The following is a 21763-nucleotide window of genomic DNA, read 5'->3' as shown; positions in this document are numbered from 1 at the left end:
CAGCGAATTTCAAACCGTTCAATAGTAGTGTACGATAATATTATCCGCGTTTCGTCAGCCGCGCAATTAATGATAACGTTTTAATGTGCTAGAGCCGTCTTACACGGTGTTTGCTAGTTTGGCCTCAAATATCCGACACCACCCACTCAAGACCAGATAATCGCGGCATTCTGTCTAATGTATCACGTGGCGCCATCTCAAGCCAAGGTACATACGCCCATGATCACCAGACGCTCTGGCAGATGGAGGCATTGCATCCGTATCATGTGTGCATTCCGCATCTCGCTCCCGGAAGTGTTGCACGATTTTTGCAAATGTTTCCTGTACGTAGGGAAAGGTTTGTTATCCAGACTAACAGACAAGAATGTAGGGACATTCGTGGGGGGTTTTTGGGTTCTATTCTAGGTGACAGCCCTATAACAAGCATTACTTGGGGGTTGTCAGGCGGCTTGGTTGGAGCCTTTTGTCAACCCCCTCTTATAAAAGAGGGGGAAATTTTATTCTGGGATAAAATTTTTCATAATTCGGGCCAACAATAACTACGAACTCCTTTTATAGTTGCCAAACAGGGGCATCGTCACTTTTAGTCGCGCGAGAGTATAGAATAATGTATAATAAAAGAAACGCTTGCAATTGAAATTTCCCCCCAACAGCCTGGCCAAATCTGATGTAATTTGGAGAGCCTCTTCCTTTATAAGCCTTCTCTCTTTTCAAATTTTTATAGAATTTTAGAAAAATAGTTGGTGTCGTCTTCGTTGTTGCATCTTCCCACTAACAGTTTTCTGTAGTGCAGCCTAATAGTTCAGATGTCCCAAATTAAAAGTCTGTCCCAGAATTAAAATCCCCCCTACTTATTGAGCAGGGGTTGAGAAAAGGTCCCGCCTACCACCAAACCGCACCTGTTACGCGAAGATGTGCTTTACAAGTGATGACAACAGAGAATGATAGAGTGAGCAACTGGTTGCTGGACAGAGCAACAGTGCGTAACGATTGACGACAGTCTTGTCAAAGGAAGCTGGAGATAAGAGCTGTCGCGAGCCTCAACCTGGGACTCTCGCATACGACTTCACTGAGTGTAAGCAAGATAGACGTTAGGTTGGTATGATATTGATCGATGATCCGTCAACCTTGGTAGAGGTTGACGGTACGAGCACTCTTATAGGACAGACCATGCGCTCTGGTGAGCAGCTGCTATAATAAGATAGAGCATCTAGGTAGGTATCCACCAAGAATGCCCCATAACAGCACCACAACCCCTAAGTAGCTTGATTATTAATACTGAAAGCAGGGATTCACTTGTATGCTACCTATAATATAGAGTTCCGGGGCACCACTTTGAGGTTCGCAGTCAGAATGAATCATATGGGCCATATATTTATCACGGCAACATCACCTCTACCTGGACACTTCTTATATTGAACCATCTCTCCTCCTCTACCAAAAAGTTATTCCACACCCACCTCAATCATGTTAGTCGTTCCTGCTCCCCTAGTATCTACTCCTATAGCGACAGAACTAACACCGGATAGCCATCATGTCGACTCTCCTTGTCAACAAGCCACTCCTTGGCCCCCTCGTCGGCCTCAATGTTTGGACTTTTGCTATGGAAACTCTGCTATACATACGCAGAACTCCAGCGCTGTCCAAGTATGGCGTCACGTTCGATCCAAACACTGTCAAACAGCAAAAAGCAGAGAAATTGCCTCCTTTCGTACAGTGGCCGGCGGATAACTTCAACAATTTGCTGGAACAACCTACCCAATTCTACGCGGTGTTGCTTGCATTGAGCTTGATGGATGTCAAGGACAAGACTACCGTACGCTTGGCGTGGGGTTACGTGGGTCTGCGAGTCCTTCACAGCTTGATACATGTTACGACCAACAATGTTCTTCTGCGCTTTCCGGTTTTTGCCACGAGTTCGGTTGTGCTTTTGGGGATGACAGCCAAGGCCGCTTGGGAGCTTTTCTTTTGAGCGTGTTGTCTAGCGGGGGCGGGCGGTAATCACGGCTTTTGTAGGGTTAAAGTTATGTTCCGCTGCAAAAGCATAGAGGTATCCTATGCAGCTATGGGCCTCTCTGTTGCGCGACCTCGCGCAACTACAAACATTATACACCTGTCACAAGGTTGACCGCCCCATCGAGCAGCTGCTTTGCTATATGGGAGATCTTGGTTTTGGTTGGCGCGTTTCTGTCTATGTACTGTCCCGCAGCACCCGAGACAAGTCCTTCGAAAGTAGGATGTTGTTAGAGGTCCGAGACAGATTCCTCGGCTAGGGGCTGAGAAATGATCCTTGGAGCCTTCTGGATCTTCAGAGCCCATTGCCTTCTGTACTACCGGCGTTCCTGGAAGGAGAAAACTGTTAGCTCCTCCTCCGGGTATGTGATGCTGTGCTAATGGGTAGTAGTGTCGAGAGGATAGTAGCGTCCGGGGGGGATTGGAGTGTATGATATGGAGGTAACGTAGAGGTAGTAGATACCTGTTTTTTGGGCGTTCCTCCCTCCAAAAATAAGCTTTTAACCGTAAGTCTGTATATTGGGGAAGAAGGGCAAGTCTACCTCTACAATTCGATGTCATTTGGTCATCAAGTTTGTGTCTGCTCGCAGACACAATGTCTCCTTTAAAGGAGCCGTACATTTTACTACGTACTTCTTGAGTCAAACTACAACCCCTCTCTCCTCTCATAGCATACATGAGAACCTTTATCGAAAGAGGGATTTTGTAATGTCATTGGATTTGAGCGTCATCTTGACAGTGGACGCTGGAACAACGATGGGGGGATTCCTCCACCTTGTCCTTTCAACATCACAACTATCCCTCTCACTCTCAAGACCACAACCCATACCAGGTAGTAGATCAATTCGGAATAGACTTATAGTCTGTTCTAGTCTATTCCTAGCCCGCCGTTAACGAGTGTCCGTGTTCAGCAACTCAGCTGTATCCGAGATCCGGGTTCGTAATCTTATATCGTGTCCGGGACCTACTATGCTGACGGCACTCGATATGAAACTTAGCACCTTGTTCGAAAGGTACTGTTGGTAGAATGTTTGAATTATCTCGGACACGGCCTAATGTGTTGTGGATAAAGTAAACGGGATGAGAAACCACGAGGCCTTCCGATAGTTGTCTGTCACTGCGCAAGAAAGTGCGACCAGATACCTACCTCTATCTTTGTCTTACACTAACCGATACAGAAAGAATTGGTCAATAAAGAAGCGTCTACATACTACGAGACACGTTCATCATCATTCGCCTACCGAAAGGACACACAGTTTCAGGCGTTTGTATAAGACCGATCAGACACATGGATAAAAAAAAAGCAAGCAAAAACACCCAAAAAAAACTCACAAAAACATACAACACCTGGGATTCGCTGGTCGTCACCGACCCAACTACTAGTCAGGCGATATGTCTGCATGTCTATGGGAGTGGGAAGGACAGGAAACAGGTCTTTTGATCACGTGGTAGGGTCAAAAAACTGAACCACCACCTCCCATATCCATACCGTTCGGACGGAGGCATTACGGTGAGTGGGGAGGCGGCGCTAAGAAGATGAATATAATTGGGCGGATCACGAGAAAAGTTGACCGTCCTGACACTGATCTCTCGCTCTTGTCTTGTTGAATCACGGTTTGATGATCCCATTACGACAAACTGATCACGATGGACCTCCTTCATGTACCTGCCTTAACCTACCTCCTTCATCTGCCTGCATTAGCCTACTTTCTTCATCTGCCTGCATCAGCCTACCTCTTCCCCTCCATCCTGGCGTGTCATAACCATGGTGGTTGGCTTGCAACACACTGTGGGTGCAGCCGCCAACACCTTTGTAGACGAGTCGATTGGCTGCATACGGGGCAGGGCTGCGGAGCAGGAAGACGCTGAAGAACCAAACTACGAACGAACAAAGCACTCGGGTCTTTTCGGGAGAACCACCACTGATTGGTTCCAATGATTCTTTGGCTTTGCTGGGCTCTGCAGCTGCCTAAGTCCGGAGGTTTCCGCTGCCCCCGCAACCTGTCAGATTTCAAAGGTGGAGTCTGGCTATCTTCTATCGAGGTCAGCGGTCCAACCACGTCACCTGATTTTGACCTGATTTCCTTGGCATTACTGGTGGTGGGTGGTTTCGTTAATGGGTTGTGCAGAACCGTAACAGATTTGGTGAGAATCGCACCCATTCCTGTTAGTAATTTGAACATTCCATTCACGGACCTGAGCCAGCTAACTGGGGAACCCAATAGCCAGGGCTGCGAAACAAAGTGGCGGCGGCGTTGAGAGCGACAAGGCAACCACAGCTCTAGGATCAGAAGCCAGCAGCCTCCAACACCATTCACAGTATGCATGTGCCCTATTTATAAGCCCGTCTTTTTACTTGTCTGCCTTGACTAAGTGCATGCCTAAGGAACTAAGCAGATCAAGCCTGTCGTCTGTTATACTCTAGCAATGTCAAGGAACGCTAATACTGCACGCGAAGCCCAGAGGCCACCACGCGTACCACAACTACTTCAAGCATGGCTTCAAGCTAAGCACCTCGCCGTCGCTACCCCCATATGCTGGGGGTTGAGTGGACGGACGGTATGGCGGGATGGCTTTAAGCCTGGGTGGGGGCCCGTGTCAGCACCCGCCCCCTGGCATACTTGCATGGGGCTTGGCTCAAATCGAGGTTGGAAGCCTTGATATCAAAACAAACGCTACCCGAAGTGAACCCTCTGGTTGCCTTTTTGGCATGTCCTCCATTGCAGCATCAAAGCTGCATTTGATCCTTGAAAGACGAAAAGTTGATGTGGCACGCTGACATTAGGCTTGATGTAAAGGATGTCGCCAATCTAACGAGAGAGAAGAGAATGTGTTGCGCCTTTCTGAGGCAGTGAAATAAGCTTTTGATAGCCGCCATTGTCTGGCTTTGGCGAGCATTGGCAGTGAAAATGAGGAGAAGGAGTAGTAGGGACCAACGCCGAATGACTTTGCGAGGCTGTCAGTCTCTCGTGTCCTGGCGCCTGCACGCAATAACCAGACGATGCTCCAATAGGCTGCGATACCTGGTTGGGATTGAACCCAGTTGATTGATTCGATCCCGCAGTTTTGTACATACAGGCCAGCTGACGAGGTGCCATGATGATAGATGAGAGAAGATAGAGAGAGGAAGAGCAAGAGCAAGTTAGAGAAAGAGGGAGGAAGAGGAAGGTTGAGGGAGGAAGAGGAAGGTTGAGGGAGGAAGAGGAAGGTTAAGGGAGGAAGAGGAAGGTTGAGGGAGGAGGAAGATAGGGGGTTGAAGGCAGGGGATGCAAGGGACCAGTTTGAGGCCAATCAGCGTTCCAAATCGAGAGCCCCCGAGATGGTTACGGGTGATTGTCAAGGATGGTAAGTCGCCGGAGAAGGTGTCTTCCAAATGAAAAAGAAAGGAGAGAGAAACCCAAATCACCCAGACAAGGCAGTAGGATGCTTGTCGTCAGATCCATATCCCAAATTGTGTCGACGCCAATGCAACTTGTTCTGTGAATAGTTATCACTCTAAAGGGCCCGGATGAGAGCGCCGGTGACGGCAATTGGATGGCCTTCTTCGTGATCGCCGCCCAGTATTCTGATGCTTCTTGTATCGACAAGGAAAAGCTTGCGCCCAGGAACGCCAGAGTTGCTACGCCCCAGCCGGATATGCAACCCCTGTCTGTCTTCCAGAAAGGTTCCTAGGATAAACTCATCCAAGGAGCGGGAAAGACCATCTTATCTTCGATCGTTATCGAAGATTTAGCGAGTATTTCCCGTTCTCTAGCCGGTGGAACTGAGGTCGCTTATATATACTGCGACTACAAACGCCAGGACGAGCAAACAGCCCTCGAACTTCTTTCCAGCCTCACAAAGCAGCTGTGTCTCTCAATGGAATCCTTGCTGCCGGGTGTGAGAGCGCTCTATAAGAAACACGCATCAAAGTGCACCAGGCCATCTCGTCAGGAAATGACTCAGGTGTTGGGGGAAGTCATTTAGGGCTTTACTCGAGTTTACGTCGTTGTTAACGCACTCGATGAGTTGCTCGATAATGACGACCATCAAAATGTATGGGTGGACGAGCTGGGCAATTTTGGACGATCTTCCCTAAACCTAAAAATATTTGTCACTTCAAGGCCACCCACTTCTTGCAGATATCAGCCAATTCTTCTACGACGCCTCCAAAGTATGACAGGCTAGGGTGCATATACCTAGTGAGCCAAACTACCAAAAGATAGGCCGCTGTTCTGCTTGCAAGGCAGAACACGGAATGCACACTATATAAGCAATGTCAACCTGTGACACAAAGTGGACATATTTGCTAACTAGGATAACGTGGGGGCATATGTGGAAGGGCAGCTTTCAAATATGCCAGACTCATCGCTCCTCTATACTAATAAATTCCCTATCAAAAAAGTTCTCTGGCAAGAGGTCAAGGACACAATATTATAAGCTATCCGGGGAATGTAAGTTGTTATTGTGCATACTAAGATGTCAGTTTTATAATTTATATTAAAGTGGTCAGTTACGGATCCGAATAGCCTGACTGGAACCCTGGACATTAAACGCTCTTGAGTTAAGACTTGTACGATATAAGGGCTACCGGCTTGTTTTCACTATACCTTTAAGTAACTGGGTATACCTCAGGACTTCGTAGTTTAGATTCGAGATTGGCGTTGGTGATGGTTGCGTATCAGGTCCCAACTTTAGCAACTTGTGCCTGTTGTTGGCACTTTGGTTCTATCGTCTCTTTATTAAAGTTGTTAGGTTAAATGAAGAGCTCCGCTTGTTGTTGGGACGACATTTGGATGGATCAATGCTTGACCCTTCTGGCGTCATATACAGACTCTCTTGTACTATCAGAAAACGGCGTGCTTTGTTATAGAAGGAGGTGCGTAAGATGAATGAGGGGCATTAGAACAACATCAGGGAATATCTTCATATTGTTGTTAGTGTCAGACTGACAGCAGACTCTTCAAGTTGTCCGTCTCGGCGGTCAATGAGGCGGAATAGATGGGTCGTGGAATCCCATGGCTTTGCAAAAGAACGGTGAAGAATCCCAAACAAAGTCTGATGAAGAAGAAGCTGCCACCTGTTGAAGAGGGGTCTACTGCTGATCACTTCGGTTGCTCCCGTCGATCTAGCTTGGAAATGCCGCTGTGTTTGGTTGAGAAAGTTTTTTGCTAACTATTCAGGCTTGAGCTTCTTACCAAGAGACGTTAGAGAGATACTTTATACTCACCTGCCGAGCCCCTCCGCGACTCCGTATCAAGGTCATCGCCCAACTTCTGCAGGGCACCTACCTCACTAAAGTGACGAGGAGGGACCTAGCTGGTGAGGGGGTTCCTCTCAAGAGCTCCCATCGACGGGAATCTACAACCATCAGGCACCGTCACCCGGCGCCGTTTACCAGCTGGCCTTCGCTGGCTCGCCGGTTTCAGTGAGTCGTTCCCCTCCACTGTCATGTCACCGCTTCCCCTTTTCGCATCCAATCCATAAGGTCGGGTATCCAGTCGCCGCTCTGCTATCTTCCGCCGCCGCCTAAGGTAGCCCCCCAAAACCACCGACCCCCCCCCCTTTGCCAACCGAACCGCGTTTGTTTGGGTTTCCCTTTTTTTAACCTTGCCCGAAAGCCAGCTTCCGTTCTTCCTCGTCGTCGTTATCTATCGAAACACTCCTCCCTTAAACCAACCACCAAATCCCTTCCACCACACCAACATCACACACATCCCGACAAAATGTCCTGGCAAGATCAGTGCCTATTTCCGCTTACTCCCTCTCCCGACCTTGGGAGCTGTTTCATACCTAACCCCACCTCGACAGAAGCTGGGAGAATGCAAACTAACCTCTTAAATGTCGTGAGCAGCCTATATTGACTCGAGGTACGATATATTATTAGAAACCGCCCACTCCTTTGGAACAACGAATCGCGCCGCCGCCATCGACTGCCATGCGCTTGATTGCTTGCGCCTTGGCGATGGCTGTTCGGCCTTGAGAGAATGCGGAGAACTACCTATACATGAAACGGGACATGATGAGCTAAGATATAACCTCCTACATATAGACTTATTAGCTCCGGCCACGTCGATCAGGCCGCCATCATCAGCGCCGCTGGTGACAGCACCTGGGCTGTGTCTCCCGGCTTCACTGTACGCCCTACCATATCAACTCCCCTGATTTTCTGTCCCCGCCCTTTCCCTGCCCCCATCTCTATCTCTCTCTCCCCGGCGCGCACAACTGGTCGGACATATACCATCTCCGAGGAATATTGAATGCTACTATAGCAGGCTTTGTTTACGCCGGGGAAGCAGAAAGCAGGAGCGAGAGAAAGGGACAGCTAGGATGGGAAGCTCCGATGCTGTGATGGGCACCAATGTTCCAGGAAAAGCTAACATGGCATGTGAACGTATTGTAGGTGAGCGCCGATGAGATGAAGTCCATCGCCGCCCTCTTCACCCTCGCCGACGCTTGCAGTCTCCACGTTGGCGGTCAGCGCTACATTGTCTTTAGGGGCGAAGATCGTTCCGTCTACGGTCGTCAGGTGCGTTTACTACAATACCTCTGCTTCTCTATCCCCCATATTATGCCTCGTTCTCGCGCCGAGCCAAGTGGCTGAGTTCTGCTCAGAGCTCCCCCACGTCTCCAAACGTCGCATGTTCAAGCTTACTGACGATTTTCTCCCGCCAAACAGGGCAAGACCGGTATCGTCATCGCCAAGACGAAACAGGCCATCCTCATCGCCCACCACGACGAGAACACTCAGGCCGGCAACGCAGCAGCGACCGTCGAGGCGCTCGCCGATTACCTCGTCGAGCTTGACTACTAAGTCAGTTTCATCTTGGAGGTAATAGTTGGGGGGGAGGGGGGGACGAGATGTTACGAACTCAAGCGACACAAGGGCTGACCAAGCCATCGGGACCCGACTGCTCATTCGCAGTAACCAGTGTAACCCTCAGAAGGGTAGGCATCGGCCTAAAAGACGCATGCAGAGGCTCACTGACGCACGGGCTCACGGTGAGCAGGGCTCACAGTGAGCAACAACACCAGTGAGCCATCACCACACTATAGGGGTTCACGCTCGCGTGAACAGCCAGAAACAGATATCTTGCAATAGGGCGAGGAGGTATAAAGGGACGACTGGAGAACTCAGATTGTCAGATAATTCGACAGTAGTCAATTGATCATTATCACCGAGACTAGTATAACGCTACCATACTTGTTGTGAACCCTTTGGCTTCACCGAACGTCTTCTGATAGTATCAACCTTCAGCTATCCCACTTAGGCAGATCAGACTGCCGTTCGTCACACGAGATGATTGGACGTCTTGAGAATCACTGCCAGGAGAAAAAAGTGATAGCGGGAAAGGGAAGGAGAATGGAGGGCGTAGGACAGAAGGATGGAAAGAAACACTTTCCTGTGAAGGAGTATAGGGGGGCTGGTGTACTGGATGGATGGTATCCTTTAAATAGGCATAAACCCTTAGGAATGTTTTTTTTTTTTTTACTGACAACACATTTTGGCGGCTTTTGCTTTTTCTTCAAAGCTGAAGCTTCCGCTTGTTAGAAACTTGACGCAACGCTTCCTCCGAAAGACTTATGATTTTATAGACCATTTAAAACCCCACCGTCTATATAGTAGTATCTGATTACCTCCCCATAATCATACATGAAAAGAAAGCCTATTACTTCTCCATGCACGCAGATCACTGTATATAATTCTCTGCTGATTACACTAATTCGCGAAGCTATCTCTCCGTAATACCTCTGGATCCTCTCGGGCTTCCCCAAGAATCCCCCTCATCCGATCATACAATCCCTCGTTCTCTTTTTTCCACCTCCCACCATTCGGAAATACTTCTCTCCGTAGTTTGTTGACCCAAGGTATCAACGGCTGGTAGTATAACGTGAAGTTTTCTTGTGCGGATTTGATGAAATCTCCTTCATCATCCACTTTCGCCTTCTTCAAGTCTGCCAACATTACCGGGCGGATATAATTCCATTGGTCAAACTCTTCAATAACTCTGCTCTCGTTTGGCCCGTCGTAGTGGACGCAGATCCAGAATAGAACCCAAAAGAACGACTCCAGATCGTGCATAAAGGAATGTTGTTCGCCCAGAAGGACCCCAATTGCCATGAACGCCCTAGTGCCGGTCATGCCCTTTGCTCCGGAGGCACTTTCTCGTTCCTTTCTAACAGCAAGGTCTAGGTCGATTAAGAACGAAGGCCAGGAAGGGTTGTTATCGTCCTCATTAATTATAAGGTTATTAATGGAAATATCTCTATGAAGGAGGCCGGCCTTTCTCCATAGGGACTCGTGTCCGTCAATGCAGCCTTTCAACGCAGCAAGTAGGGCCGCTCGGGAGCTTGCTTTATAGATGGGTTGTCCATAATCGCGAAGAATGACTCGCCGATGTACCCGATTCGGCAGCGCATCACTGGTCGGAGATACCGTATAGGATCGCTTGCTGGAGGGTAAAGCGGCGTCGGTTTGGCTAGATGACCGTTTCTTGCCAGCTATGCTAGTACTGCGGCCTTTCCGTGAGGCACTAGCCGTAGCCGTCCTGGTCGACGGCGTCGAGTGTTCCGGCCTGTAGTTCTTCGCCGTACTAACATCCATTCCTCCCCGAACGTTGCTTCGGACATCGTCATCGGTTCCGCGCACTTGGACCGTCTCGTAGTGATAGTATCGAGCTACGTTCACTACCCCTTTATCGGTCGCATCTCGCAGCAGCTCCCCTTCCTCGTCGCGCTCAGGGTACTGCCAGGAATCCTTAATGACTAGTGGCGTCTGCGGGTCTCCCTCGGGATGGGCCTTCCAGCAGGTCGTTGCCCGGCCGGATATACAACGTGCGCGTAGCATTACTTCATTAATGATGAGACGCTCTGTTGAGCCATTCCTCTTGATCTGGACGAACTGCTTGTCATCCTCCTTTATGATGGATGGATCGAACCCAAGCTCCTCCTCGCTCATCCAGAGAAAGGCGAGGACCGTTGATACGAACTGTAAGCCCTCGTTGTTGATATCGAACTGTTTGGATGCGATGGCCCCGAGCCGATCAAACTCCCATAATCTCATGAGTGACCCACAGATAGTAAATCCCAAGACGAAGCGACGACTGTTCTGCGTGTCTTGAGCAGCGAATACTTCCCTCGCGTACTTCCCGAGATCGAGCCACGCGTTTGACGCTATATCGGCCGAACGATTGCTCTTCAGCTCGCCCGGTACGAGGACATGCGACCAGTTCCATTGAGTATCCTTTCCACCCTTTGAGTCATCCACGAAGCCGACGTCCAATTTGCGTTCCGCTTTCGAGCCGAGGATCGGTTTATTAGGTTGTACTAGCAGCCTTCGTTGCGGCGTCGGCGTCGGGGTGTACTCTTCTGCAAACATTGCCAGTTTCTCGCTCACTTCTGCAAGCCAGGCCAGGACACGGTCCTGGTTCGCATCTGTCGGCCACCCGCGCCAACCAGTACGGAAGAGTGGTTCGCTGCCCTCCATGCACTTGTTGAAGACGGCCTCTGATGCTGTCTTTAGACCTGCCACCCGACCGAAAAAGATGTTATGGAAGTTAGGAAGGTCGACGTACATAGCGCCGAGCTCATCCTTGAGGACCATGTCCACATGCCTACGATATTCGGAGGAGTTTGCAAAACTGTTCGTATTGAAAGACTTCGGAGTTTGAAGAAAGGAAAATACTATTGGTCGGGGAGGCGGGGTGGCTTCGGTAACGGCACAGTACACTTGGCGCCAGATCTCATCGTCGGGCTTGTTGGTGATGACTGCATTGAAAAGTGGTTCGAATTGGTCCGAGTCGAAGTTGTACAAGTCGTCGGAGATGAGGGCGGGTATACGTTTCAACAGATCGATTTGAAGGGTACCACGGCCAGTATTCGAACGTAGAAGAGAGGTAATAGGGAGGATTTGGAGTGTATTCAGAAGCCTAAACGCAAGATTCTGCAAATCTAAACAATGGTTAGATGGGCATCTCGGCAACATAGGCCTGTCTCACTCACCTTGTTGGCCCAGCTGACTAACCGCGTCTAGCGCAGGACAGGAGATGCCCCTATCTTTACAAACTGATTCGAATGAAGCACGGAAGGCATCTAGGCCTGTGCCGATGGGATGTTCTCGGATGATCTCTGACTGAGGTCGATCCGTCATGGCGATGGTGATGATGTTCTTGAGACGCGGCTATGGAAGGGGGCGAAGGTCGCGTTTCGTGAAATGTTGCGTCTAGTATTATCACGTGGTCAACTGTCAGATCGACGGACGGTTGAGACGTTGGGAACAATAGGTTAGGAAAATGATTGATTGCCGGCTTGGTTGGAGAAAGTAAAATGGGATGATAACTGCATTCGCCAAGTAGTTTGAAGAGGAGAAGAAGACAAGAATACAAGGGAGCCTTGCACGGAGTGTTCGAAGGCTCCATAATGCACGTGACTGAAAGGATGTGTCACAAACGAAAGAGTGGCTGGGGCGGCCAGGTGCCCAGATTCAGAGAGAAGAGTGGGGCCTACATACGGATGAACCTATGGGTGTGCGGATCACATTACTATGTACCCTGAACGTCAGATTCGGACCAGTAGGTGGCTGTCAAAGTGGCCAGGCCCGCTTCTGAAACTTCTGGGATTGGGCACCCCCCAATGCTGTCAAGCTGCTAACTTTGCAAGTACCTAAGCCCTGCAAAAAGGAGCCCCTGACTGGTAGTACGTTCCCTCGTAGATCGAGGCATCGAGAGCCTCCGACTGTTCAAGAGGCGTTGAAAGAACTTTTGAAGACAGGTAGGCGACACTGAATGCCGATCCATCTTTCTTTCCCTATGCTGTAAATACCGGTACAGGTACTGACACCATCTTTCTAGCAAACGACCTCATCGAAAATAAAGACCCCAATCGGGTCAAATTTCTCAGAAGGGACATCTTGGACTTCGTGAACAACACTCACCTGGCGAAGAAATCTGAGGGTATTGCTAGCTCAGCGGCAGCACAGGGCCAGACTCTCAGAGATGAAATCAGCGGCGGAGCTTATGGCACCGCAGGCGATGTGGAAGCCGAGGGAGAAACGCAGTGTGGGGGCGTGAGCATGAGAGACGAGGAGCAAGCTAGAAAGGAGGCAAGCCAGATTGATGCCAGTAACTGCGGTGATCGCTTTGATTGGGGATCTGGTGGGCCTCCGGGCCCTACTTGTTGAGTGTGAAGGAGGGTTTCGGCCCGGTCTAAGAGTAAGGAGAATACCTTTACTAGATAAGCGAAGGGGAAGCAGAATGTATGGGGGTGGGAGGGAGAGGATCTGGCGTTTGAAGGACCAAGAATTGGCAGTTTGAAAGATGGGATACGGTAAACAAAACCTGGAATGAAGGATAATATGTCTTAGGATATTGCGAGCTTTCTCATATTTCATATCGCAGAGGCAGTGTCATGAGCGCGCCACAAGACAGTCTCTACCGCGCATTTTAGCGAACGATAGATCACAATCCTTACCTAGATCGACGTACAGTCCAATGCAATGCAGTCCTCACCTCGATGTACGTCCCTCCTGCATGCCTGTCCCGTGACACTACAGGGACTCTTGGGCATCTTCCCAGACTGCGCTTTCATCGGAAGCATCAGAGACCGAGTCGTCGTCTTCACCACTGCTGGGAGGAGGTCCGCTATAATCCACCAGAAACTGGTTCAAGTTCACCTCCCCCAATCTCCTCCAGTCCACCCCGCGTATCTTGCAATTCTTTCTCTCTACCTTCTCCCCATTCTGTAACACGTACGGATCGCTCGGGTCAAAGTTCACCGGATCATCGAGCAACCTAGCGCCTACCGCTCTGCGCATCTTTTCCTTGCTGTCTTGCCACCAGTTGACGTCCGTAGAGACCTCGACCGTCATGGCAAACCTCCCTTTCAGGTCAATATCCTCGCGCCGTAATAGTATGGCCGTTCGGACAACTGGAGGCACCCCTGTCTTGGCATCTTTGTTCTCCAGAAACACGAATTGGACTGCGTTCGGATCGCCGCTGACCCGCCCCTCGTGACAGATCTTGCCCGTTATTAACGCAGAAGCGGTGTACTGTACCGCAACGCTCCTGCCCTTGCTATACTCTGCGTTGACCGAAGCGATGCCGTCGTAGCCGACAGTCGGACCAAAAGATAGCTCGGAAGATGATACCGCGCTGACGGGCGTGAAACGGCTCAGCTTGGGATCCTCCTCAGACGGCACAATTCGCTTTGGGACAGGATCCCACGCCGAGAGGTTGCCACCCGGTGGCACACCGGGTCGGGAATCCGAGGCGAAGAAGACAAGGCTGATGCGTACGGCGCGGAATCGGTGCCGGGTTTCGACGCTGCCGGGAGTCATGTTCCACTCCAGCACAATGAGGGTACATGGCGTGCGGTTGCCGTTGGCGAGACCGGGCTTGCGGAAATAATCGTCGGGTTGGAGGCGGAGATGTGAGGGAAAGGATATGGAGTGGAAGCCGTGTACAACGTGGACGAGGCGGCCGCGGACGACGGTGGTGCCTTTCCTGTCGGAACCGGTAACGTATTGACGATTGACCTGGTAGGGACCCTTGTTCCGGATCTTGAAGCCAGCTGCTTCATCGTTTGAAGCGCAGAGAGGGATGTCGAAGGTGAAGTTGTCGATGTTATCCATCTTCCCAGAGTTAGCTCGCGAGTCGTGGTCAGTGTAGAATTGGGAAGAGTAACTCTTACAACTCCGAGTATTTACTAAGCAGACGGAAACATGGAACACAATGAAGATTGTCAGGCCAGAGGAGGAGTTCGATATGATGAATCCTCAACTCCCATCGAGAAAGAGGCGGCGTTCTCCCACATGGTTGTCTTGGGTACCAACCAGGCCCATCAGGCTCATCAGCTTGACGATTCTGTATGTATTCACCATCGGCTCTGTTTGAATAGATGCAGGTGCAGACGAGGCTCCTGAGTCCCAACAGCAAATCAGCATGCATCCCACACTTCCCCGCTTCTTCAAGCGGCTGAAGCCACCGCAGCTGCATGTCTCACCGGACACAGGAAGGTGTCACGACCGGCCCATCTCTGCTCAGCCTGACCTGCTTGGTACCTGCTCCTTCCAATAGCAGTCCTCTTCCAGCGACATCTGTCTTATCATGCATCGGGCTCCATCAACACGCACATCTGGCAGGTGCATCTTTCAGCTTCTTATCATGCATATTCTCCCACCTTTTGACCATTTTGCTTACAGTGCCTTCGCGGCGGGGTAGGGTCCAGAACCGAAGGTGGAGGGCGCCACGGTCGAGTGGGTGAAAACCAACAGAAAACAACATCTGTTAGATCCAGTGTTTATATCCATTGGAGGATGATAGACATAGAGGTGTTCAGAAAGAGAATATTGCAGGGGGGCTTTGAGGATGACCTTCCATTCTGTATCCCACCTTACGCGCAAGCCTCCTTCCAAAGGTGTCTGAATACCTACTGAAGCCTGATACCCTACCAGCGCCTTCCCAGCTGCACTCATGACGGGATTCTAGACGGGGAGTCCATGTGATGAGGAGTCTCCCGTGTATTGCTGCCTTAAGGCATCGTTACCTTAAGTTCAGATAGGCCTACCGATGTCTCCTTTGAGGGGTATCTTGGCTGTGTGGAGGGCAAGAGTGATGGTTATGTGTCCGGAGTTGTGTAGCGCCTTACGACACGGTTCCGCCTGCGTTGCAGAATTCGCCCATCCAATAACTGTCAGCTCTTGCCTAATATGTATCCCGAATACAAGACGCGCCAAGCTAGAAAAATTGGATTGGTTCACTGAGCGAGTGTCCCCCCACCTTCCCATGATTTGACAACTGCCCATTTCGAGTTCTGGGCGTCCAGGAAAGCGAGACATGTCTGCTTGAGATTAGGTCCCGCGGCCTGTGAGGGGACGGAAGAACACAAACTAGGAAGGGCAGATTATCTCATCAGTCAGATGTTGGAAAGCACTGTTTGAGGTACATCGGGGCCCCCCTCTTTTTTGTAGTACCTTTCACTCCTGCCCTGGGACATCTACTCGCAGCCATTTCGAGGTTCTGGTATTCTCTCATATGAGTAGGACCCATCGATACTCAGGTTACTATCCAAATATGTCCGTGCATTGAGAGCCCTTCCCGTGTTCTTCTACCCAAGGTAACTAGAGAAGTCCGTCTTATTGTGAGAAGTCTCTCTCAACACAGAGCTTTCCACATCCGGATGTATCAATCCGGCATGCACGAGTACCCTGTTCACGAGGAGTCTAGGATTGGGAACTTCGCCAGTTTTGCATGTGAATAGTTCCGCCAGGTCGACGTATTTGGTGCCGGAGTCTTGCAACTTGGTGAAAACCTTGTTTAGGAGCTTGGCTGGTGTGACGGATTTCACCAGTCGATCCAGAGCTTTGTCCTCTCGAAGACAATGAAGCACTAGGGCAGCTACCCCGGCGGCTACAGCGGTGGCCACCGAGTTACCACCATCGGAATCAGCCGCACCAGGAAGGACGTTCTCGCTTGGGAATATGTAGTCGGTCTTGTCAGGCGTAACATACTTTTGTGGCAAGTTGTAGGTGGTGGCCGCACCGATCTTTCGTAGAGACTCCTTCTGTGACGTTTCGCACTCGGCTGGATAGTATCGCGTGTCGGCCGGGTCACTGCCTCTGTTGTCCCTAGCTGCGCAGTACACCACGGCTGTGGATTTGTCGAGCATCTTCCTGAGCAATTCAGCTTCGTCTATGACTTCAGGTGTCACTTTGAAGTTCCAGCTCATTGAGATAATATCCGCACCTTCGTCCAGTGCCCATCTGACTGCCTATACGTATGCGCCCATTGTTATACTGTCAGTGAAATAATCTAGGCGTCACTCATCCGATGAAGAAATAAAAACGTAATATGACAGCAACTCAGGGGTCATGGTAGAGAATGAACGCACCGAGACTGCTTGGTCCACTTCTAGCTCGGGATTTGGAAGGTCACCTGGATGATCTTGATTGTCGATTTTCGCCACCAAGATCTCCACGAACGGGCAAAGACTAGATATAATCCACGCCATCTTGCTACCATGTCCCTTTGTTGAGGTGTAGAAGGGGGCGAGACGGCCGTCTAAGGAGCTTTGCGGAAAGCCATTGCAGGCAAGATGGGTACCCAAGTCGCTGTATTCAGGGTTGACGCCATCATCCATCAGGGCCACCTTAACTTTCCTCCCGGTGCTGATTGCCCGCTGCATGTTTTTGAGAGCCAGCGCAAATTTTCCTGCCGCTTCGAATCCCGCGTGTTTTCTGTGGTATGTGTGTCAGTAAAAAGTTACCCGCTGCTAATTCCAGTGGTTCTAGCTGGACAATCACTTACGAGGCTTTGGTCGGAGAACCTTGAGACTTGTCCTTGCCAGATGGTGTATTACCCGAACCTTCCATATCAGTTTTGTCAATTACAACATCAATCTCCTGCCCCTTGTCCGTCTTAAATCGCTTTTTGAGTCTTTTCTTGAACTTGTCGAGGTTATCAATGTTACGCTGAGGAGTCTCAAGCCCCTATGTATCAGGGACCATGGCAAAAAAATCAGCTCAGGTTCGTGATCAGTGTCCTTTCAAATCCCGGCAACGTTGGATTCACTAACCTCTTCGGCTCTCACGACGATCTTTCTTAACTGTTTACGATTTCAGTTAGTTATAAATCGGCAGAAGCAGTGAGAAAAGCGAGAGATGAAAGAAGCTTGACGGCTTCTTCAAGTGTACACATTCGAAGTTGGATCAGGACAAACCTTGGGAAGTTGGACCAGGCCGTTCTGGTCTGACCAGTGATGCAGAACAGCGTTCGTTCCAGTCGAGTAGAGGGATAGCTCGATTAGACGTCGAGCTTTCTTAATGGTGGGCACAGCCAGGTCTGGTCTATCCCAGTCCAGAAATCGGATCTCATCCATGCACTCGAGGCACTTTTCGATTGCCTCTTCGCTGCAAACCCGATCAGGATTGTCGTCAACCACCAGCTTCAGGATCTTAGTGACTCCTTTGTCCTTGAGCCATCGAAAAACTTTGATGATGTTTGCTGCGTCATTGTCTGCGATGGTCTTGAGCTGGTCTTTGGACTGTACCACGTTACTAGAGCTGTCCAGTAGTTCGGGGCGGAGGCTCAGAGACACTAGCGCAAGGCGAGATTCAAACTTCAAGAAGTCATAATTGTTGGTTGTTCTGTGCGTAACCCGCGTCGGGAGCCGAAAGACGCAGTCCTTTGGTCTGGATTCTGTATACCGGCCATTATCGTGTCAGCCCGGTTCATCTTGGTATGTTTACGGCTGGGATAATAAATGATCTTTCCATCCAATATAGCTGACACCTACGTTTATTCTGCGCCTCGGTCTTCCTCGTGTCGGTATCTTGAAAAAAACAGCGAATCATGTCTTCGTAGCCTCCAGACATATCATGGATGTTGTTCTCCAGGTAACTGACAATTCTTCCCGAGTTCTCCAAAGAGCCTGAATCATACTGCCATGGCTCTTTGTGCTTCTCAATTGCTCCCTCGGATTCTTTCTGCCCATCTTCGTCTGCGTTCGGATCCTTAGCCGTGGTGCCCATGTGCTTTTCTTCTGTACGTGTTTTGGAATTGATGGGTTCGTTGGGATGATCTTTTTCCGGCGGTTTGTCGAGCCTCCAGCTATTAGCTCGGGGACCAAGCTTGAAATCATTGCCTGATTTGCCTTTCGCTTTAGGTCGGCTGGCCTGGCCGTCAGCCCCTTTGTTCTTGCTGTTGGTGAGAGTTGTTGTTGCTGTCGGTGGGTCCTGGGACAGTCTCTTCAAGCTCTCAACACTCTGCGTTCTCGTTTCCAGATGGAAAGTGTAAGGAGGGTGTCCTGCAGAATTGTGTTGTTTTAGTACGTCGGGGTATCCTTTTACCAGCTCCTTAATGATGCCGTGATAGTACCCTTTGAACTCGGGAAGGTACTTGTTCGCTTTTGCGGCCCTTTTGCATTCGTCACACCAATCTGATTGCTTGAGTTCTTTCGTCTGACATGGAATGGTGCGCCTTCCGAGTCTTTCGAAGTGTAGTGCATCGTGCAGTGGCGTGTTCCCATTCTCCAATTTAGCGGCTGATTTGCGTCTCTGCGTGAATGCGTTCGGTTGTGAATTCGGACTGACAGAAGAGATGATGCCTTTAGCGTCGTGGATGTTGTGACGAACAACAAGATGAAGGCAGTTCTCCTCTTTCGCATTCCTCATAGCAATTGCGGCGCTCCGGTTTGAATCATCAACCAGCTTGCAAATTCGACTTGTGAACCCCCTAAAGCGGACCGGTTCCTTGTTCACTTCAACATCTATGGCTTGGTGTAGTATGGGAATAGCATGGCGTGATGAACAGATTTGATCAGGCTCCTGCTCCAGAATAAGACCCAGGAGGAATAATGTCATCTGTAAAGTCGTCGCGGTTGCATGTTCCATGACAGTGTGGATGAATGACTGTTGGATGCACTTCGTTATTTCGGGACGATAAAACTCTTCTTTCTCATGTCGAAGAGCCTCCAACTTTGCTTGGTCTGGCGTGGCGAGTTCCGCCGGCTGGTTCTGACTGTTGTCCTTTTCCAACTTGCCTGTTTTCTCCACCTCATCCCAATCCTTCAGAAGCTTCCTCAAATCTGGATCATTGGTGATGTTCTGCCAGAGCGTGGTCGGGTCGGTTGATGCTTGTGGTACCGGTGTTTCTTCTTCGGGGAAATAAACGGGATCGCCCCCGCCTTCGGAGGCAGAATCACTGCTGCTCCGATCACTTTGATCTGGCTGGCTATTTGTGTCGTCGCTGTCGGAGTCACCCTCGTGTCGATCCAGTGGCTTCATCTTGGCCTCTTTGCCCTGAGGAGTGTTCAATAGAAGGTATGAGTTTGCTAGTGTGGTTCTTGCCGTGGGAGGGGAAGTTTCGTAAAGCAGTTTGAAGAGAGGGGAGATCAGAGGTAAACGGATGGGTATAAGAAACAGAGAATCCGCGGTAAAAGGGCGATGAGGCTTCACGTTGGGGACGTAGATCAATGAAATCCGTTAGGATGTTAGGTGGGTTTTTCCATCAACAGGATATCGGCACGGCTGGTCAGCACAAGAATGAAGCTCTGCCGCCATGTGCGATTGGGTCCAAAGGGACTGAAGGAGGCGACACTGCCGTCGAGAAACTGCTCACTTCCCCTTGGGCTGTTGCTCTGCTCGGATACGAAGTGGGGACTGCAACCTTGGTACAAGTACATTGAGATATTCCTGCAGTGCCATCGATAGTGTGGCCAAGGATGGCTATAAGGTACGTAGGGTAGTACATGGAACACTTTTTGTTTACCGCGCCTTCCTGGAGTAGCCGTGTGGGCGGTTACACACGTTTATACCTACCTGCATATGTAATGTGCTGTGTAACTTCCGTTGCTCCATCCACTTGCCAACCCTTTGTTTGCAGTGACCACGGGATGATATGCAAGTATGTCCAATACTCCCTCTCCCTCTGAAGTAAGCACACCCCGCAGGCGGGGGCCGCAGTGCCGCAAGCTGACGGGACGGGAGCCGACTCTACCTCTGCACAGTATCTCTGCTCAATTTTCACATACAGCACGACCCGAACTCAGACCGGGGCGTACGCGAGACACATCTCAACGTTCGACTCAGCTCTATCTACTACTTGCCTGCATTTCCATACTTGTTTTCTTTCACTTGCAAGAGTCAAGATTAGCCACAGTTTGCTGCAAATCTGTCCTTCATCGAATCCTCTCCATGCGACCCAAGTTATCACTCGCGGCCTGCACATTTTACAGCCTCATAGCCCAAGAAATCTTGCAGTCCGAGGGCGAAACTTGTCACGGAAACAGGCCCGAGTTGCGTTACCTTCTGGCAGTGAGTTGCTCATATCCCGGCGGTTTTCTCATCTACCTTACATCCCGCTGTCTTATATGTCGGTTCTGACCTGACACCTTCCGGCTTTTTTTTTATTTCTGTCTCCACGATCAGATCCAAGGGCAAAGCAGAAACTATCCGGAGGGAGTCATCTTTCCGGATCGTGGAACGATCAGGAGTCCAGAGACCCAGGCGACAATATACAATGGATCCTCCAGATCTCAACAGGAACAATGTCAGGCAACACCTTGGGCAAAGTCATGATGTGTCTCTTGGTATTCTGGCGCGAGATCCTACAACCTTCAAGTCTCTATCCGAAACCACATTAACGTACGTTTCTCACGGGAGCTCATCTGCCCCAACATTTTTTTTTTTTTTTTTTTTTTTTGGCGTTGAGGCTAACTGGCCGCCCTTTTACTAAGCTTTTTCAATGTTTCTGGCTTTGCAGAGCAGTATGCTTCTCCTGCGGACATCCCCGAAATTGTAGACGGGTTTCTTTCGGGCGTTCGTATTGACTCAAATCGTTTTCACTATAACACATCCGAATTACTCGCGGCTGTTCATGTTGCCAAACTGCAGGACTCGGTAACTCGCTCTGCTCACGAGTTCCTTTGTTACATGCAACAGGTGAGCATGCGACAGGTAAGTGCGAATTGAGCTCAGTATCGCTCATAATCTCGATCACCGAGCAAGCTAACAAGCCATGACAGAGCCGTGGTAGCTATAATGCCTCGTCCAGCATTGTCATATGTGCGGTGGACATAGGCGCAACGATCGTCAAGGAAGTACGTAATTGACTTGGGCATTTTCCCACGCTTTACCTCCAGCTGCATCGGACTGTGGTACCGCATGAACTAACCGATCTGTATCCACGTTCTTTTTGGTTTTGTCCCTGGTTTCCGGTCATTCTCCTCGTATACTATGTTCCCTTTGTCTCAAATGATGTACATGAACTGAGTGGCT

The 21763-nt window shown here is 50.0% G+C and overlaps 6 protein-coding genes across 6 annotated transcripts; 3 read left to right on the top strand and 3 right to left on the bottom strand.

Annotated features, from left to right (window-relative positions):
- Positions 1-1401: 1401 nt before the first annotated feature.
- Positions 1402-2226, top strand: NEUTE1DRAFT_58823 (uncharacterized protein; the record flags this gene model as incomplete). Its single annotated transcript, XM_009849082.1, has 2 exons — positions 1402-1469; positions 1530-2226. One exon carries the CDS (start codon positions 1535-1537, stop codon positions 1970-1972), a length of 438 nt encoding a protein of 145 aa, XP_009847384.1.
- A 5607-nt stretch (positions 2227-7833) lies between these two features.
- NEUTE1DRAFT_144645 (uncharacterized protein) lies at positions 7834-9176 on the top strand (the record flags this gene model as incomplete). Its single annotated transcript, XM_009850215.1, has 4 exons — positions 7834-7838; positions 8045-8129; positions 8396-8521; positions 8672-9176. 4 exons carry the CDS (start codon positions 7834-7836, stop codon positions 8804-8806), a joined length of 351 nt encoding a protein of 116 aa, XP_009848517.1.
- A 387-nt stretch (positions 9177-9563) lies between these two features.
- NEUTE1DRAFT_128057 (uncharacterized protein) lies at positions 9564-12287 on the bottom strand (the record flags this gene model as incomplete). Its single annotated transcript, XM_009850214.1, has 2 exons — positions 9564-11943; positions 11995-12287. The coding sequence occupies 2 exons, from the start codon at positions 12140-12142 to the stop codon at positions 9713-9715; spliced, it is 2379 nt and encodes a 792-aa protein (XP_009848516.1).
- Positions 12288-12535: 248 nt separating this feature from the next.
- NEUTE1DRAFT_128056 (uncharacterized protein) lies at positions 12536-13171 on the top strand (the record flags this gene model as incomplete). Its single annotated transcript, XM_009850213.1, has 3 exons — positions 12536-12563; positions 12652-12762; positions 12843-13171. 3 exons carry the CDS (start codon positions 12536-12538, stop codon positions 13169-13171), a joined length of 468 nt encoding a protein of 155 aa, XP_009848515.1.
- Positions 13172-13407: 236 nt separating this feature from the next.
- NEUTE1DRAFT_144642 (uncharacterized protein) lies at positions 13408-14654 on the bottom strand (the record flags this gene model as incomplete). The annotated part of the gene is made up of 1 exon (XM_009850212.1): positions 13408-14654. The coding sequence occupies one exon, from the start codon at positions 14618-14620 to the stop codon at positions 13538-13540; it is 1083 nt and encodes a 360-aa protein (XP_009848514.1).
- A 1228-nt stretch (positions 14655-15882) lies between these two features.
- NEUTE1DRAFT_144641 (uncharacterized protein) lies at positions 15883-19771 on the bottom strand (the record flags this gene model as incomplete). The annotated part of the gene is made up of 6 exons (XM_009850211.1): positions 15883-16758; positions 16879-17224; positions 17295-17476; positions 17563-17592; positions 17707-18185; positions 18283-19771. 6 exons carry the CDS (start codon positions 19769-19771, stop codon positions 16096-16098), a joined length of 3189 nt encoding a protein of 1062 aa, XP_009848513.1.
- Positions 19772-21763: the final 1992 nt, after the last annotated feature.

This window comes from Neurospora tetrasperma, assembly GCF_000213175.1.
Source record: "Neurospora tetrasperma FGSC 2508 unplaced genomic scaffold NEUTE1scaffold_1, whole genome shotgun sequence".
Classification (NCBI taxonomy): Eukaryota; Fungi; Ascomycota; class Sordariomycetes; order Sordariales; family Sordariaceae; genus Neurospora; species Neurospora tetrasperma.
This window is presented reverse-complemented; position numbering and strand designations above follow the sequence as displayed.